The sequence below is a fragment of the Sapajus apella genome, unplaced genomic scaffold (genome assembly GCF_009761245.1).
Source record: "Sapajus apella isolate SASKATOON/1434 unplaced genomic scaffold, GSC_monkey_1.0 scaffold2, whole genome shotgun sequence".
Classification (NCBI taxonomy): domain Eukaryota; kingdom Metazoa; phylum Chordata; class Mammalia; order Primates; family Cebidae; genus Sapajus; species Sapajus apella.
In genome coordinates this window covers 38,092,649-38,113,063 of record NW_022436942.1, presented here as the reverse complement: position 1 = coordinate 38,113,063, position 20,415 = coordinate 38,092,649, and the positions used below count along the sequence as shown (strand labels likewise).

General features: G+C 35.7%; 1 protein-coding gene across 6 annotated transcripts in view; it reads right to left on the bottom strand.

Annotated features, from left to right (window-relative positions):
* The window catches only part of SYT1 (synaptotagmin 1), a 566,059-nt gene that overhangs the window by 362,873 nt on the left and 182,771 nt on the right, over positions 1–20,415 (bottom strand). The window contains exon 4 of one of the 6 annotated variants that reach the window (XM_032296338.1): positions 17,416–17,476. The exons of the other annotated variants lie outside the window; for them this stretch is intronic. Within the exon in view, the coding sequence (XP_032152229.1) occupies positions 17,416–17,443 (28 nt within the window). The 5' untranslated portion in view covers positions 17,444–17,476. The remainder of the gene's footprint in view (positions 1–17,415; positions 17,477–20,415) is intronic. 6 annotated transcript variants of the gene reach the window in all.

Below are 20,415 nucleotides of genomic sequence, written 5' to 3'. Positions count from 1 at the left end.
CATGGTTTTCTCTCTTGGGGTTTTCTAAAAAATGTGTATATGACTATGGAGATAGAAATCCTGAGAGGGCAAAATGATGGCTGGGATCGTTTAAATTCTATCTGGTTCTATAAGGCTTGAGATTTTTCTAAAGAGAAGAGCATCTGCTAAATGTGATAAATAGTTGTGTCACAGGCTGCTGAGGTGTAGGTGACCTTGCAGATCAAATAGCCAATATTCTTATTTTACAAATAAGGAAACCAAGACGTGGGGATTAAGGTCACACAGCTGATAGTCCAAATGTTAGATCTAGAATATAAATGTTAAAGCATCAGATGTACTTCACCACAGTGAAAAGGACAATTCTCTGTTGCATCTGAAAGCCCAGTCAAACCTGGCTCTGTTTACTTACATTAAGCAAGTGTTCTTTGGCAACTATGCATCAAGCTTTAGAGACAGACACTTGCTGGGAAGAAAATGATAAATGTTTGCTAGGGCAAGCCCAAAAAGTCTATTTGGATTAGCACTAAAAAGAAGAAGTTCTAGTTGGTATAAGGGGAAAACTTCAAAAGAGATGTAATGAAGAGAAAGAGTGAGTCCACAGGCCAAAAAGAGAAATTCACTATGAAACTGAAAAGCCTTGAAGACTTTGGCCAAGAAGCAAGAAATTGAATGAACTGATGGAGGAACTCCTGGTATCTCTTTTGCTTCAGTATGTAAAATTAAGAATAGAAATATAGGCCAGGCGCGGTGGCTCTTGCTTGTAATCCCAGCACTTTGGGAGGCCGAGGCAGGCAGATCACCTGAGGTAGGGAGTTCGAGACCAGCCTGACCAACATGGAGAAACCCCATCTCTATTAAAAATGCAAAATTGCCAGGTGTGGTGGCCCATGCCTATAACGCCAGCTACTTGGGAGGCTGAGGCAGGAGAATCGCTTGAACTGGAAGGCAGAAGTTGCAGTGAGCCGAGATCGCACCATTGAACTCCAGCCTGGGCAACAACAGCAAAACTCCGTCTCAAAAAAAAAAAAAAAAAAAGAAAAGAAAAGAAAAAAAAATTAGTTAAGGTTTGTATTTTTGCAAATATAGAGCTTGTTCTTCTAATCCCTGGTCTGGAAGAGTGATACAATATGTGTATGGTACATCTAATTTGAGATCCAGGATATTTCTGATGATATTTTTTGTTTGGGGACTTCAGAAGTACACAGTGTTTTTGGTCATATTCCCACTGCATGGAAAATAGGACATAAAAAGCAATATCCAGCCAATCCCATTATTGAGAAGAGGGACAGAGGTTACCTTATCCCTAAGTGTCTCAGCTCTGCCAACGAGGGCAGACAGGGACAACAGAATTCGGAATCACATTTTGAATCAGGCTTGAGTGAAGCCCAAGAGCATCAGCTGATGATCAGAGAAAGTTTAGTCTCTCAGGCAAACCTTGGCCTGTGTCAAGAAGCATGACAACAGCAGAACACTGACAAGAAGCATGACAACAGCAGAACACAAGACTAGGGAATAGTCAACAATAGGAGTCTAAGAGGCTGACTTGGGATGTCGCAGTTCATGAGTAAGCAAAACTCAAGAATGAAGGATGATTCATATTCTGACATTTTATTCAGAACATTTTATCAGCAGGTGAAATTATATCAGCAACTGGACTAGAAATAAGGGAACAAGTAGATTTTTTAGAGTTACTAACAGGAGAAACGTAGAGTTCCAGGCTTCTAGAGATGCAGTTGTGGGGAGCTACACAGAGATTTAGGCACAAAGATGGTGGCAGAACCTGAACACTAATGCTGCGTGTGTCACTTGGATCTGGAGCCTTTTAAACCTCTCATTTACAACTGGGGGCCAGTACTGAATCCACATGTTGGAGCCGCGTAGACCACAGCTGTGTGGAGATGAAGGCTGCAGGAGCGAGGCAGCATATGATAGAATGTTAAATGGAGGGCGAGTTTCAAAACAAAAGATGAGGTTAACAAATTGGGGTATTAAAGTCCTGTATATGGTGTTATTTTAAAGATTAATTACTAGTAAATCCACAGGATCTGATTGAGGTTTCATGAAATAAAATCACTACAGAGTCTTGGTCTGTTTTGCAAAATGCAAAATATGTGAAACTCTAACATACTTATGGAATGTGAACACATTATTATTTATAGATGGAAGCTAATGACTGGAATGAAAGCAGAACAATTTAGTTAAATAAGCAAATGATCAAAATTGACAACATGAGTGTAAATAAGGCCTGGATTAATTAAGAGCTCATTATTTTTTCTTGCAGCAGACATTACTTTGTCTTCGGTCTATAAGTAAGCTATATATGAAGATAGATAGGTGCCTGTGCTGAGAGGCAGAGATAAAGAGAGAGACAGAAAAAGAGAGACAGGTGAGCAGACACATACAGCTGAAGGTCATGTTTTGATTAATGTCGAAGAATTAATTCTGGCTAGCAACAAATACTGAAAGGGTAAACAAAAATTTTCTTTTCTCCTCCTTTCCTCTGCTCCAGTCCACTGGATTCTCTGTTCCTGGAGAGATCCACCATTCTCCTGCCTCAGGGATTTTCACTTGCTGTCCTTCTAGCCAGGAAGGCTTTGGTGGCTTGAGCCATCTGCTCACTTCCTTCAAGTCCCTGCTGAAATGCTTTGTTATTGGAGAGGTCATCCTTCTGATGTATGGAGTAGGGATCCCTCACTTCTCACAACATTTTGAATTCTCCTAACTTTGCCTTATTTTCTCTAAAGCATTTATCACCATATGGCATACTACTTTTAAAAATGACTTTATTTTCTATCTCTTCCTGCTAAGATGGTTCGATGGAGCAAATGAAAATAGGGCACCCAGTTAAATGTGAACTTTAGACAAACAATAAAAACTTTTTAGTTAATTATGTCCAATCTAGGCATGGTGGCATGTGCCCATAGTCCCAGCTTCTAGGAAGGCTGAGATGGGAAGATGGCTTGAGTCCAGGAGTTCAAGGCTGCAGGGAGCTATGATCACACCACTACACCTCAGTATGGCTACAGAGTGAGATGTCCTGTCTTAAGAAAAAGGATAATCATGTTCTTACTATTGCATCAGACGTATGAAAAATATTATTACTTCTCCTTGTCATTACTTATACTGAAAACTTATGGTTTATTTAAGTACCCCAAATATTGCATGGAATATACTTGTACTACAAATTTATTTGTTATTTATCTAGAATTCATCCCTTTTCCCTTCCTTCCCCTTACTCCTTCACCTAGAATTTAAGCTACTTGAGGTTTAGCTATTTGAGGCAGAAACTTGGAACATCGTATTCATTGGTGTGTTCCCAATACCTTGACCAGTGCCTGTTATAAAGCAGGATCTCAACAGATCTTAATTGAATGAATTCATCATTCCGTTTCTCTGGAATATTCATCCCATTCTTAATTCTCATCTTGCTGAAATCTCTTAGTATAATGATTAAGTAATTATTTATCTCTTGGTGTCATGGAAAACATTTTGTTTTCTCTGTAGGTTCTAGTATATAGTTTGGAATTTGTTGGATACAGTAAGTTTGTAACATTCAGCTATGGTAAGCAAAAAATTGAAAATATTTTTGCATACCATTTATGCATTCTTAGAGACTATAAGAAACTCAAGTATTAAACAGTTTTCAGGTTGGATATGTATATAAATTTAAATAACATATATAAAATGTGTTAATCTTATGTATATATTTATGCTTATGTGTCATATCATTTTCAAAAATTTCAAACTTTATTATATTCACATTTTTGCCTTTGAAGTTTATGATACTCATATTAAATGAACAGGATGTCATTTAATACCCCTCCTCATCACTGGACATGATTTTTTTCATTCTGTTTCATTAGTCTCCCTGTATAAACAAGCTACGAGAGAGAGATTATACAATATCCATGATTACTCTGTTTTAGGTGCTGTTGCTTTTATTACCCCCATCTTTAATTGGTAATTAAATTTAATTTATCATTTTTTATTGTATAGAGAAGATAATCCTTTTTATATTTAAAGATAAAATAAGAAATTCTATAGGTAATAATGAAATAATGGCAGCTGTGTATATACATGCCTATATATAGAGCTGTAAACTGCAAAACACTAATATGTCATTTTATTGTTTGATGTTTTAATTAAATCATTACCTTTTGAATCCAGAAGGGCAGAAATCCAGTGTTTTAATGAGCATCTAGCTGAGTAAGTGTTTTGTGTTGAATTGTGCCTCTCAAAAAGATATGTTGAAGTCCTAATCCCTGGTATCTATGAATATGACTTTATGTGGAAATAGGATCTTTGCAGATGTAATTAAGGTGAAGTCATTCCTGAGTAGGGTAGGCCTTAAATCCAACACGAGTGGTATTCTTAAATGAAAAGGAGAAGAGACACAGATACAGAGGGAAGACAGAGACAGCATTGCCACAAGGCAAGAAGTGCCCGGGGCTACCAGAAGCTAAACAAGCAAGGAAGGAGCCTTCCCTAGAACCACTGCCTGACTGACACCTTGAGTTTGGATTTTTAGCCTTCAGAACTGTCATAGAATGCATTTCTTTTGTTGAGGCTATGCAAATTGGTGGTATCTTATGGTGGTCTTACCAAACAAATAAAGTAGGCATTTAACCACATTTATGCTTTGGGATCCAGTTTTCTGAACTATAATAATGTTTATTGTCCACAAAAGTATTAATGATTACTTCTTCCCTTGTACATTTTCAGCACAGATTTATTATCTTTGCATTCCCCCACTCTCTTAGACTGTGAGCTTTTTAAAGAGAAGATCCATATCATTTATTACTGTAACTTCAGAACTCATAATAGTTCTGGCAGAGAAGGTAGTAAATGAAATGTTGAATTAGCCAATAAATTGCTTTTAAATAAAATTTACAAGGACTTCTGTACACTTAACGGCCAAAAATATACTGAAGAAGGGTCTGTTGCTCTCAAATGCACACATGAATTCTATTTTTATGTTGTTTTCCTAGTTATTTAAATATTTTTTGAAAAGGATGAGGCTCAGCATTTCAAGTTATTGGTTTCTTTCATCTACGTATCTTCACTTTTGAAAGGCACACCTCTTTTCCTTTACTTAGAGTTTGTGTTTAGAGGGGAACCAAGGTTTGTGTTACCTACTCTTAGGTACACACAGCATAAAATATTTTTTACTACTTGCAGCTATTACTTATCTCAAATTTTGGCTAATTGGAACAAAGCCAAACAATTTTCTTTCTTTTTTTCCTTCAACTTTTATTTCAGATTCAGAGGGCACACATGCAGGTTTGTCACAAAGGTATATTGCATGATGCTGAGGTTTCGAGTACAAATGCTCCATCATCCATGTAGTGAGCATAGTGCCCGACAGGTAGTTGTTCAGCCTTTCTGTCCCTGTCTCTCCTCTTTAGTAATCCCCAGGGTCTGTCGTTCCTATGTTTATGGTCATGGGTACCCAATGCCAAACAATTGTTAGTACAACTTTCTAGTTTAGCTTTCCAGCATAAAGTAAAACTTAAAAAAAAAAGAAAGAGAGGAGAAAAATGTCTAAAAAACTTGATATTGGAAATAGGAACTTAAAATAGCAGTGCAATCTCAAGCATAAGTATAGCCACAATACAGATTCACAGTACCAAACAATGCCACATTTCTATGAGAATAAAAAGACTTCAAGATTAAAAAAAAGATAATGTAATGCCAATAATCAATTGAACGAAAAAAATTTAGCCTGAAAACCATAATCTGACTTTCTTTGTCTTTGGGCAAAGTAATTAGCCATTAAATTGTTAATAAGAGTAAATGTCCTTTTGGGAGTGTTGCTAGAATTTCTTGAGATCTATGAAGGATTTTGGAGGCAAAAATGTTGATTTGACAAATGATATTCTTACACTGATGGGTGCGTATCTGGATTCCTGGGTCTATCTTGATCAGTGTCTATGCCACTCATTGTATCTTATTGGTAGGTCCATTATGGTTAATAAGATAGCAGAAATGGGTGATATACAGCCTTCAAAAAATAGGCTTTGGTTATAATTGAAGCATTATTATTTGCTTACAACACCTTAAGTAGCTTTTGAAAAATTTAAGAGGATGAAAATGAAAGGCATTTGAAAATTATTACAATCCTGCAGAAAGCATTATATTCAATGTTATATTTGAACATCTCTTTATATTTATTTTTCTCATTTATTTATTATTTATTATTATTTATTGACCCTATTCTATTCAATTTTTCCATTTTGCATCTGAAAACAGCAGTGCATGTATTTTTGGAAAGAGATAAAAGTAAAATTTATTCTTTCACCCAAACACTTTGCTCCCATTAAAATATAAAGAGTAACACAACATTTATGTTTGCCAGGAAGACTAGAATCCAGAAAGGGATTTTAACATCTGACAGTATCCTTAGTTCATACTTATTATGTGTTCATTTGTAGACATACTTGAATATTTTTCAGTCAATGTCAAGTCACATGTGAGTCATAGTAGCCATCATTCTACATAACAGGGATTTTTAGATTCCTCTTTATGTTTAAAAATTTTGAATTAGTATTAAAATTAATATTATAATATCCATAAATAGAGAAATCACTTAGAGTCTCAACAAACACAATTGAAAAAAAATAGAAATGTGTATAGACAAATATAAAAATAACGTAAGTTCTGAAAAAGTTTCTGGATTATTTTCAAAAAATACATTTAAATAAGAGCTTAAGTCAGCATTGTGGCCTTAGTCGTGTATGTATTACATTTTGTGAAGTCTAAAAATAGAAGCGAAACATTGCATAAAATATGCTTTTGATTAACTAGTCTACTTATGGATTTAAGTTTTGTTTTTAGCTGCTGTGGTTTATGCTCTTGTGAAATCCTTACCAGAAATACTACCTGTGGTCTTGGTTTCACATTGTTCATCACCATTTATAGATGAACACCTGCCATTTCTCTTCTGAAAGACACATTAATTCACTACAACAATTTACCCCTGAAAGTATAATCATTAGCTGACTTCCTTTTATTGAACCCTAGAGTTTTGGCTTTATAATTCTCGTTGACCTACATATGCAGGAAGGGTATTGAAATGGTCTTTATTTATTTATTTATTTATTTATTTATTTATTCTCTCTGACGTAGATAGAAACAGGTAAGCTATACTGATCTCAGGTATCATTATTTATGATACGTTGAGTTTTTAAATTTGATTTGCTAGATTATAAAAGAACATTAGGAAGAAATGAGATAAAGAACTAGTAACATTTTTCCCTCTTGGCATTCTTTTTCATAGTACAGGAAAGAAGATTAGGGAAAATGAATCTTTATGTAAGTTTCCACACATATGCACACACAAAGCTGCTTTTCCAAAAAAGAAATTTTAGATTAATTTACAGAGAGGATTTCTATTATCAAATTAAAATTGTAAATTATTTGCTACAGGAAGATATAATATTGTCTTTAAAGAAGAGTTTTTTTTCTATTTGCAATTGGTAAGAAGTCATATTATTTTGTATCAATATTAGGATGTAAGGTAATTATAATTCCTATTTTTCATATAGTATCCCTTTCATATATCTTTTCTGATGGAAATGTCTTCATAACCACACCTCACTGACGAAACAAATTATATTTAGCATTTCTGCTAGAACACTTTTGAATGTGGCCTTAAAATCCTGTTGATAAAAACTAATTGTCAAATAAGAGCATACCGTGCTAGCATATGAAAGAGACAAAGATATTATCACGCCAGGCTTCATGAAACTCATTAAAACATATGCAAACTAGGAGCAAATAAACAACATATAAAAGATAACTCAGCGGTCTGGTTGAAATTAGATAATATTAATAAAAATGTTAAATGCATAAAACAGCAAGTATTATCTTAAGAATCATTTGATCAAAAATCTGCTCTTGTTTCAGACACCCATATTGGTTCCTGGTGGTTCATTAAATAAAATTTTTTCATAATTTACAATTATATAACTCAAATTCAATAGCTCATAACTAGATATTTATTCATACCTGTTGATATTATTACATGTAGGGGCTTGAAGATCATTGGTGCTTGTGAAAATTAAAAAAAAAAAGCCCACAATCTGGAATTTGAAAAATTAATTTAAAATACTCAGAAGCCTGTAAGGAATATTGCATTGCAGTGTAGGGTAGGGTTTTGCAAGTATGAGTCATATACAAGTGTCTTTCAAAGGAAAACATCACTGAGAATACATGGTGGGGCTTGAGAATTCTGTTTGAGAAGTCATGGCTTAATGAATAAAGTTTTATTAAGATGTTTTTCATTTCTGAATGATCACCGTTAACATAGCTGTTTTATATTCATAAATGGTGAAATATATACACTTTTAGATTGTAATGGAAATGAGAGAGCATAATTTTTAAAAATGATTCCATAGTGCTTATAAACCCCAAGGAAAACATGCTACTAAGACGTATGACAAATGCTGAAATAGTAAAACTTAGGGTGAGATTTGAAAATAGATAAGCCTGACTTCAATCCCTAGATCTTATCCTTATTAATGATGAAAATGATTTATCTTCCCTGAAATTCAATTCCTCAATAGATAAAAATAATATATTTATCACAGGATTATATAATTATTACATTATTAGACTGGTAAAGCTCCTTAGCAGAGTGACTATTGCAATATGCGCACTTACAAAGGTTGGTTCTTTGTTTTTTTTTTTGAGACAGTGTCTTGCTCTGTCGCCCAGGCTGGAGTGCAGTAGCGTGATCTCAGCTGACCGCAGCTTCTGCCACTTGGACTTAACCAGTGCTCCCACCTCAGCCTGCTAAGTAGCTGGGACTGCAGGCATACACTATCACAACTGGCTATTCTGGCTATTTTTTTTTTTTAACATTTTTTTTGTAGAGACAAGATCTCACTATATTGCCCACACTGGTCTTGAACTCCTGAGTTCAAACAATTCTTGCTCAGCTTCTCAAAGTGCTGAGATTACAGGCATGAACTACCATGCCTGGCAGGTTAGTTCTCTTTTCTCTTTTTTTGTACCAATGTACTGATTATGGAAAATTTTGGGGATAGAGTAGGAGGAAAATCAGTTGTCCATATGTGATAAATTTGTTTAAACAGAGGGCTCTTTTTCCTATGAAAAGAGGAAAAAGAGCCTCTTTTTTTGTTGGGTGATATCTATAAAGATTTTAATAAAGGAATTAATACAAACAGAAAACAATTCCAGAGCATAACTATTATTCTTGAGCTCTGAAAGAATTTATCCACTTCGCATATGTGAACAGTTTATCCCCAGAGTATTTTTTCAACGTTCATCACCAAAGGATTAGGCCCAATTATAATTAATTCTTTAATAATGAAATTGATACCCTTTTCAAGTATTTAGACTAGATACTAGATTAGAGTACACTATAAAATATGCTTCTGAGTAATTATGACCTAATTAATTATTTTAGACAGCTTTTTAAAGTTTGATTTACTAATTGGACTCTCCAAAATTGAAAGCAGGAAATAGAGCTGTCCAGCCCACCAGAGGTTTCATTCCATTTGGCACAAAACCAGATTGAAAGTTGACTTAATTTGTGCTGTTTTGCACGGTTAGGTTTGACAAGTGTGTTTGGGTTTCATAAAATACTCAAACTTCCTTTTTTGGCCTGCATTTTTTGCAACTTCAAGCCAAATTGATAAGATTGTAATCCAAAGCATATTTCCTTTAATATTTTGCCAATCACCTTGAGTGACTCTAAACAGCAGGAGCTCTGGGAATAATATCTGTTGCTGCCACCTTCTTTAAGGCTTGTCACATGGATGTGTCTTGGTAGAAATAAAAATGTAGAGGTGATATTGCCAAATGATTATATTCAACCCTGAAACATGGAAGCACATAATAGGTTCTATAAGGATTTCTACTTCATCTGTGTGATCTTGAACAAACATACTCTGAGTTTTTATTTCTAGCACAGGGCAGTTTGATCACAGGGGAGGATGTGTGCCAGGATAAAGAAGTGGGGAAATTTAAGTGAATCATTAAAAGTCCAGGACCTATGTCAGTATCCCGGCTTCTCTCAACTGCCTTCCTGCACCACAGAGCATAAAAGTGCAGTTGGTATTGATGTTTTACCTGGAATCCCCTACACCTCTGCATTACAAGGTCTTCTTACAGACTAAATCCTTGGCCTCACTTGCATTCATCCTATGCTAGTTATTTGTTTCGAAGTTTATGTAAAGTTTTTTGGAAAGCAATGGTTTTATATTATCTCAGCTTTTGAAGAAATTTTTCTCTAAGGAACTCCAAGTAAATCATCTCGAATGTTAAAAAATAAAAGCCTCCAGGAACTAACCTGACTCTTGAAAATGACTGCATTTTTATTGATGTAGTTTCCTACTATTAATATTTAAATGGCATTGAAATACATACCTTCAAATTACAATTCCACAGTTCCATGACTCTATTTTTCTGCTCAGTACAGAGAGCAGAATTTAAAGTCAACTGTAGGAGTTCAATACTCATAAAGGCTATTTTTGCACAATAGACATTAAAAAAATAGATATAAGCTGTATGACTTTGATAATGGAAAATTATCTTTTACCAAAATCTATAACATTAAGCTCTTTTTGACATTTCAACAAATTTAAACAAAACCACTTCTTTTGAAAAAGCACGTCTATTTTGTAATCTGGGGTGAATCTCACAGTGGGACAAACTAACTGGCTTGTTGTGGCAGGAAGATTTCCCCACCATTTTGATGCATGATCCCAAAGCACACTGCCTGGAAGTGATGTATAGTAACACTCACATAATTTGTATTTCTAACCTATCCCTGGAAGTTTTAAGGTTTTATTCAGGTCTCAGAGTCATATTAATGTAGATCCAGTTGCCCATATTAATACATCTTGTGACATTAAATAGTGATCAAGTTGGAAAATGAAATTACTTATTTAGGGTCTAAGCTAATGGATCATGTGAGGAAAAGCAACCAGACCAAGAGCAACTGGATGATCATCAATTATAACAAAGAAATGAAAATCTGTCTCACCTTTCCTCATTCTGGTTTTTTAAGCATCTTTATGTGCCAAGCATTGTATTATATGTTGCCAATATTATTTCATTTATTTCTCATTAGGTACTAGTTATTAATTATTCTCATTTATAAATTGAATATTAGATTAAGTATAATTAACAATATTTATTACAAGGTAATGCCATTTTGCTCATGGCTTCTGCTCACTGACTCTGCTCTCTCTTCCCAGATGATGGCATGGCCTCTATGATGTCACTGAAGTTTTTTTTTTTTTTTTTTTTGAGAACCAAGAGATGTGATGCTTACTTAATGTTAGTCAGAGGCACAAAGATTGTAAGTTTAAGATTTTGTGACATCATGCTGGACATCTGGCATATAAAAATTCAGTGTTGCAGGAAGAATTAGGTTTGTAGGTCTGCTTACATGTCCCATTCATAGGTGGTTGTGAGAGTTCAGGGACTCTGGGATCAAGGGAGGCTACTCTGATACAGGCTATTATTCTGTGTGGTCTTTGCCTTGCTTCTGGTAAAATATATTCTTCGCTAATTAAGTTGGGAGCATAATTTTGCCATGTTTGGGTGAGTGTGTTTGTGAGCAGATGTGCAAATGTGTCGTCTCTGCATTTGCGTGGGTGGATATGTGTGTAGCATAGACCGTGTGTGCATGTCTTTGTGTATGTGCATGCGTGTGTATGTGTATTTGGGTTTGTGAATGTTTGTACATGTGGATGTGTACGTGTGTGGTCTTTTCTGTCTGACTCATAATTCAATTCATTTATATATTTTCCCCATCTTGTGAATAATTATTTTGTTCTTTTGTAATTTTTGTCACTCTAGCTAGGACATTAACTTTCCTCGCCCTTCCCTCCTGCAATTTTTAATCTTTTAAAATTTGCTGCTCATTACCAATTAAGCCATAAGATAATGAAAAGAAGGAAACTTCAAACCAATTCACACAGTAGCTTCTGTGTACATAAGTGCACAAAAAATAATGATACAATGAGAAATTGTATCATTTTGACTTTCCTATAGATCTCAATAAATGGTGGGAGCACATGTTGGTCAGATTTGATAAAGAAATTGGGAAGTGATTATGATGGATTTCAAGATACTATAATAAATATTCAAAATCATCCTTGACTTTTTTTTCCTCAAGATCATTTTTTTTTATTTTCCTGTTTATCCTCTTGCCTACAGTGACTGCTAACTATTGTTACTGGGATAGTTTGCTTTCAGTAGCAGAGGAAGAAAATGAGAATACCAGCTAATCTCAAATCTGGCCAGAAATTTGAATTTCTGGTGAGATTTGAGATTAAGCAGACAAGAAAGCATCCTCTGATATACATGGCACCCTTGAGTTTCTTTTCTTCCCTGTCTCTCCCCTCCTTTCCCTTCGTCTTCTCTTTCTGGGGCAGAGCCAGACTCTGTCGCTCAGGCTGGAGTGCAGTGGCACACTAAAGGCTCACTGCAGCCTCTATCTTACATCTCCCAGACTCAGCAACCCTCCCACCTCAACCTCCCTAGTAGCTGGAACTACAGGTATGTGCTACAATGCCCACTACTTTTGTTGTTGTTGTTTGTTTGTATTTTTTGTGGAGATGAGTTCTTGCCATGTTGATCAGGCTGATCTCAAACTCCTGGGCTGAAGCAATCCTCCCACCTCAGCCTCCCAAAGCGCTGTGATTATGGGCGCAAGCCATGGCGCTGGCCACCCTTGGGTTTCTAATTTGAATGTGTGAAGAATGGTAGAGTGGCAGCAATGCGACGCCTTGGAGCCCTAGAAATGAGAAGAGGTTTTCTTCTTCTTCTTCTTCTTCTCTCTCTCTCTCTCTCTCTCTTTTAGGTCTGAAGAGGGTGGAGCTAGGGAATAAAAGAGGGAAACTAAACTAACATACAGAGTGCTGGAGAGAAGAGTAGATGGTGTGTGTGTTTGGGGTGCAGAAGGGTTAGTTGCTATTAGAAGTGCTGGTGTAAATTAGCACAATCTATTTCATAGACCCAAAAGAAAAATCATACCCCCGTCGCCCATCCTCCACATTTATGGTGCGGTTTACTTTATTCAGGAATATTTTAATATGGTAACATGTAGGTGGTGGATAAAATTCCTTAGTATTCTCATTTCATATATTATATTATAAAAACATATAAAACAGTTTCTAAAATGTATTAACTAAGGAGTGAGCAAGTATTATCTTCACATACATAAAAGTGGAAATATTTTAGTAGTAAGAAAAATAAACTTTGAAATTAGTGGAAAGAGAAACATTTAAGAACTGATATCTAGTCTTCTGCAAAACCATTTCCCCCATCTCCACTGTGGACTATCCCTCTGAAAGCTTGTGCCAAGCTTCGTGACTAAAAGGTGCTTGATGGATAAGTATTAGACCTGAAATATTTTCTTCCTTCTCAGCACTTCCCCATGTATGGATACTGGCCCCCGTTCACAGCTGGAGGTACTGGGGTGTGTGCAGTGTGGGATGTGACTCCTCCAAGGTTTTTGTGGAGACTCATGGCAGGCTTGTGGTGGCTGCTCTGTGAGGGTGGGGTGATATTACCAGATCACTTGTCCACTTACCAGCTCATCTGTTAATAAAATACTGAAAATACTCAAAAAAAAATTTATTCTCAAAATAAATTTCTTTACTGAAAGTAAATAATAGATATTGTGTGAAATACTATGTGATAAATTAAATCATCACATGCTTATTCACATCTTGGGCCAGGCTTTCTTATTTTCTTCCTTCCTCCCTCCCTCTTTCCTTCCTCCTTTAGTCTTTTCTTTCTGTCTCTCTCATTCCTACATTCCCTACCTTCTTCACTCCCTTTCTTCTTTCCTCATTTCTTTAAACATTCTCCAAATGTAGCACTCAGTACCAGCACAAGGTCTGGTTATGTTGCATGACTGAATAGAATCATCTACTGTGCACTAAGCTTTGTGCTCCAAGTGATGGACTGCTCTCTGGAATGGTAGGGATGAGGAGGAGGCTCATTTTGCTCATGTTCAGTAGAGGAGATGGATACTGAAGCAGTGGCATGTCCTAGGTGCTTTGAGAACACAGAAGAGAGGGAGAAACTAACCTTGCCCAGGAGGAGCTAGGTCAGCAAAAGTGAGGTCAGACTCCTGAGTCAAAGCTCTGATATTTGAAAAAAATGATAGTCTTTGGAACAGTGAGTGGTTTGCTTTGGTGTTTCCATGGGGGATAGAGGGTACTGTACATGTTGCTGTATTTATTTTATTATTTTTCTCTATTGAATCCAACAACCTTTTTACTTATCTTTTTTTAAGTCAATTCCCACTTCACAGTCCTAAATTATTTCAGAGAATTTGATGCCATTGGGTTTTGGAAATACTGGTGATGAGGCAGAAATGTACTTATTACTCATTATCATGTTATGTTATTTGTAATACTATAAGGTTCTCCATCTCCCTCCCCCACTTTTACATTATGCTTTGGTTTACAAGCAGAGACAGGGACAGACTGCACAGTAGAATGTCTTTGAAAGGCAGAGATGCCACAGGCTGGGATCCTGGGAGGAGACAGCAGGAAAGAGCAGCTATTTAAGTATTTCCTATATAGTTTTCACGGGCAAAGCAGTTGGGTCTCAAAAATATTATTATGTTTTTGCTAAAGGCAGCTATTGCCTGGGTAAACACAATTCCACAAACCCTTCAAGGGCATCAACAGGCAAGTTCTCCAGCTGCCTTCTCCCCTGATAAAATGCAAGCATAAACTAGTAATGGTAGAAATGAAACCATTATTGCAAATGAGGCCAACTTAATTAACAAAGGGTTATTTTCAGCACAAGTACATCTATACTCCATTTCTGATCTGGAGCCTCAAGATGGTCTCACAAAGATTAAGATGAAAAATGAAATTATCAGTTTTGTGAGGTTAAAGGAGGTGGCATATATGAAACTGCTATGTAAACTGTGAAGTGCTCTGCAAATCCAAATGACATTACTATCACTTTCGATAACTAAAAGTCAACCACAGTTAGAAAGATAGAAGTAATCTCTTGGACAAGTCACTTAATTTCTCAAAGTCTTAGTTTCTTTATCTGTAAATAGTTTAATGATATCTACCGTACACAGTTGTCAATGTTATAGATAACATGAAAGTTGCTACGCACAGATCTTGGCAGATGGTAGGCATCCAATAAACGATATTTTTCTTATGATTATAAAATACGTTTCTAACCATTCACCATTTCTCACAGAAGAGATTTCTTTTAAATTTTACTAACAAAGTAAGTACTTGCAATCCAAGCCATCTCGCATTTCCTGTGTTCAAAAACATCAGAAAACACCTGTGACTTTATATTTCAAGTTTCAGTCACCATGGGGGATATTTAGAATGAAGTTTAAACCTTTAAAGAATAAGAAGTGCATTGGAATGTCTGGAAGAATAAAAGAAGCAGGAAAAGAAAAAAAAAAGAATAACAGAGAAAACACAACTCTGTTATGGCAACAGCCCAGGACAAGTGGATGATTTTCAGAATGATAATAAGCACTCACTACCCTATGACTCAGGGCTGCTCTAACTTCATGCACAGTGGGGAACCTTCTAGGCTCTTCAATATCAAATTGTACATGCAAGTTATTTGTAACAGAACATTGAAAAGTCAATGAAGGCAAGCCTGGTAGGCAGCTACTGTCAGAAAACATCTGAATCAATAGGACACTCTCAGAATTGTCTTTCCCAAGCAAAACACAAAACTGTATTAACCAAAAGCATGACAGCACTGTGAAATTTCCTCACTAAAGTAACTTACAGCAACATAGACCTAGGGAAGCTAGCTTTAGTGCCTCACCCAACAGCTCAGAAAATAACAACAAAATGTCATTATGGATCATATTATTGAGCAGCACTTGAGAAAGATGATTAACTCTGATCAACATGCAAAGTCACACACTTCAAATCTTTAATCATGTCTACAATGCAAGAACATTAAAATAAGCTAGCATAGGCTCATAAAAGGATTCTTTTTAAAAACTTATCTTTTTCTTCTCCTACTATTGTTTTATTGCTAAGGCTTCTACAGAATGGTAGATTAAGTAGAAAAAAATAACACGAACAAAAACATTAAAACATTTGTTTTCCACTGCTAAGAGATAAACTTCAAACACCTCAATTTAACCTTCATGATCTCATTAGAGCTTCAACTTTAACCAATTGTACCACGTGCTTAACTAAATTCTTTACTAATTAAAATGGAAAATCAGCGTGGAAGGAAGTCATGTAAGGCCAAGGTGGAATGCCCTTTCCTTTGCAAAGATTTTCAGGCACTATTAAGCTATGTCTACCTGCTGGCTTCAAAAGCCCTCTAATCCTCATACTATTATATTTTAATTAATTAAAAATGTCCATCCATTCCAGTATAAGTTGTTCCAGAGTGAGACTGTCCCATCCATTTTTGTGCCCCAGCACCATGCACAGATGTAGAGGAAGTGTGAGGTGACAGAGCAGCAGCCTTGTATCTATCTAGAAGCCCTGTTCTCAAATGCTGACTCTGCCAGTTATTAACTGAGAAAGTCACTTAACCTTTCCAGTCCTCTGCTTCCTCATTTGCAACACGGTGATGACGTCTACTTTTCAGTGTAAGGATTAGAGGATTAGAGGATAATGTTTGTGTATTAAAGGATATATACATATGTGTATATGAATGTGTCTCTTGCATTGATAAATCCCAGCTAAAAAATTATTGGTTAGCACATAAGGAAAGCTGTTGAAAATACTAAAAACTGTATAGATTATTTCCTTCTTATTCATTTAATATTCAGGCACCAATTTTTGAACAAGAATATTCCATAATATACTGATTAGAAGTTAAATGATAGTATTAGAAAATTTGACAGCTATAAATTTGCATTCTTATTTAGAATCAATGCTCCCCTCCCTATTATTTTATTTAATTTTAGAGAATTGGCAATTTAAAAATACCTCTAGCTTTGTGAATCTTCTCAAGAACAGTCAGTGTATAAAAACAGACAATCAAATGAAGACAGGCTAATTCCAGCCTGAGTAGTTAAAATGTGGCATATTTATAACTCATAAGTCCTAAATTATCTTAAACCCATCTATTTATTTTGCCAATTGCCTAAACTGAACAAGTTTTCCCTGATTAATTTTAGGGTTTATGATATAAAAAGAGAGATGTTCTACAAATCATGAACTCATTACATTTCTATATTTGCATCTTATCCTTCCGTTAAAGAATTGGCAAAAAGATTCCATTTCAGACAACTACATTATTCAGTAAATCATCAGATAAATTGATAAACAAAATGTGATATATACATACAATAGAATATTATTCATCCTTAAAAAAGGAAGAAAATTTTCACACATGCTACAAAAAGGATAAAGCTTGACATCATATAATTATACGATATGAAACCTAGTTACAAAAGGAAAAATACTGTATAATTCCACTTATATGAAGTAGTTAGAATAGTCAAGTTCATAGAGATTGAAGGTAGAACAGTGGCTGCCAGAAGCTGTGGGGAGGGGGAATGGAGAGTTATGGTTTAATATGTATGGAGTGAACTTGGGAAAATGAAAAAATTCTTAAGATGGATGTTGCTGATGGTTGAACAACAGTGTGATTGTACTTAATACCACTGAGCTGTATACTTACAAATGGTTAAAATGGTAAATTTGATGTTGTATATATTTTATCACAATTTAAAAAAGGCTAAAGATACAGCTCTTGAAAATAAAAGTGTTTTGATACAGGGACATAGGCTTTGTTTGGGGACATGAATACCTTTTGTGAGAAAAAGTAAGAGAACAGAGAACTTTAAGTTACTGCTTTGATAGAGCTAGGTAAAAAAGTTGTCACTTTGGTTCAACCAGCATTGAGCACCTTTGGTGTGTCAGGTTCTGAGATATGACGATGCTCTACTTACCACACTTGTGGAGCTTACTGTCTTATGCAAAGAGAAATTCATCAGATATTATTGCAGTGTAAGCCCATGAAACAGTTTGCATAAAGTCTAAGAGCACAGGATTTAGCATTACACAGACTTTGGTCTACATCTGGCTCAAAATGTATAAGCTATTTTATTTTGAGCAAGTTGGTTTGCCTTTCAGAATCCATCTCCTTATTTATGAAATATAGATATGAATATATACTTCACACGACATGGGAAGCATGCAGCAGGGGGTAAGTGTTCAGTTACCAGCATCCACTGTTTCCATAAGCCCTGGGTCAGAGGGATGGGCTGTCTGGGTACAAGGGTCTGTCCTGGCTTTACCAAGCAACTTTCATGATTTTTGATGCCAGCACATAATGATCAAACAGTAATTGTTTGATCATTGTGCATGGGGTTATTGTTGAAAATATTTAAGTTATATTTATTTTCAGTGTTATGATGAAAATTGAAAATGAAAAACTTGATTATTTTCTTCTTTTGGGTTGTCAGGGACAAGGAATGGTATAGCTAATACAGATGATTTCCTTCATATAGAGGTAACTCTTAAAATTTACTTTATGAGTGGATAGTTTTACATTTGTGGTATTGAAAAGAATTAAAATACAGGCAAACAATATTATATAATCATTTATTTTACACTTACTTTTACATTTTAGAAAAAATAAAGCACAGTTATCTCTAGCCTATTACACCTTGATATGGCTTAGCTGTGTCTTTCCCTAAATCTCGTCTTGAATTGTAGCTCCCATAATTCCCACCTGTTGTGGGAGGGACCCAATGGTAGGTAATTGAATCATGGGTGCGGATCTTTCCCATGCTGTTCTTGTGATAGTGAATATGTCTCATGAGATCTGATGGTTTTATAAAAAGGGGTTCACCTGCACATGCTCCCTTGCCTGCCACTATATAAGACGTGCCTTTGCTCCCCATTCACCTTCTGCCATGAGGCCTCCCCAGCCATGTGGAACTGTAAGTCAATTAAACCGCTTTCCTTTATAAATTACCCAGTCTTGGACATGTCTTTATTAGCAGTGTGAGAACAAACTAATACACACCTCATTAACAAAGCTTCTATCCAAGCTTCATGAGACCCACTGGGAAAATGTGTATGTGTTAAAGAAACTAGAGACTCCTAAGTATAGAATTGAAGAAGATGTATTACTTCAAGAGCAGTGCAGGGGATGCTGCGTTTAAAGCTGAAATCCCACCTATCTTGGTTCCTGTCTGCAAATATCTTCACCCATACCATCTACATTTATCACTCCAGGACCCCACATTGCCAAAAATTCCTTAAGTTACTTGTTTATTGAAATTAACAATTGTGGGGTGGGGGTGGGGGAATGGAGAAGCAGAGGGGATGCAGGATGCAGGGCTGGTGTGATCAGTTACTTTTTTCTTAGACATTTCCCCAAACCAGCTGTACTGAGTCATTCTGATCAAGAGACAAGCTGGGTTAGAAAATTCAAAGCCAGAACCACTTTAAAGAAAAGGCAGCTAGAGAATATCAGATGGGAAGCAGGGTTACCTCAGGAGGAACACACAGGTGTGAGAGGGAGAAAAGGCTGTGTGAAAAGCCAGCTTTAGTTATTTTTCGCATTTTGGACAGGGTCAATTGAATATCAGGAAAATTGGAGAAACATTTTTTTCCTTGTGTCCCTCTCACGCAGTCGCCATAACCAATGCTAAAAATATAGTCGTTCAGGATAAGCTGTGCGTTTTCACAGGTTTGTTTTTGTGGCTACTCTGGATAAATGTCCATCTTTTAAAATGGAAATAAAACATCTTAAAAGCAATTTTGTTATATAACTCATTCATAAGTTGGGAACTGGCTGTATTGCTTCCATTCTTTTAGCTGTCTCAATGACAAATCTGGCTTTGCCTTTCAAAAAAAACACACTAATTATTGTTCAATTCTTAAAATGGGAACAATGGATATATCTATAATTAAAAAATTGTGAAAACCCATTTTTTTCTGGAATTGGGCATAATTCAAATAAATATCTGTTGCATTCTGCAATAAAATGGTATTTATTATCAAGGCAGTGACATACGTAATGCTCATGAGCTTGTCCAACCTGCCTTATTTTGTTGTTGTTGTTCTGTTTTGTTTTGTTTCAGGCTTTTAGCAGCCTGAAGCCATAGTTTTTGGTTTCTGTGTCTAATGATAAGCAGAAAAGAGGGATGAGGAAGGGGCTTTACTGGCCCAGCCAGAAACAGAAACTAAGAACCCATGACTGTATTCTCTCCCTTGGATGCCCCTGCACAGTGAATCTAAGACATAGAGGATGTTAAGAAAACCTTGTCTAAAATTAGAAAAAAAAATTTAAAATACAAAAGAGAAGGAACATCTAAGACTAACCTTCATAGCTCAAATAATATATGCATAATAAAAAATAAATAATTTCCTAGGAGATGTTATAGCAAATTATGTCAATGCTACATGCAAATGTAAAATGGATAAGCAAATCCTGAACAATTTGCAAAATTACTGCTAAGAACTA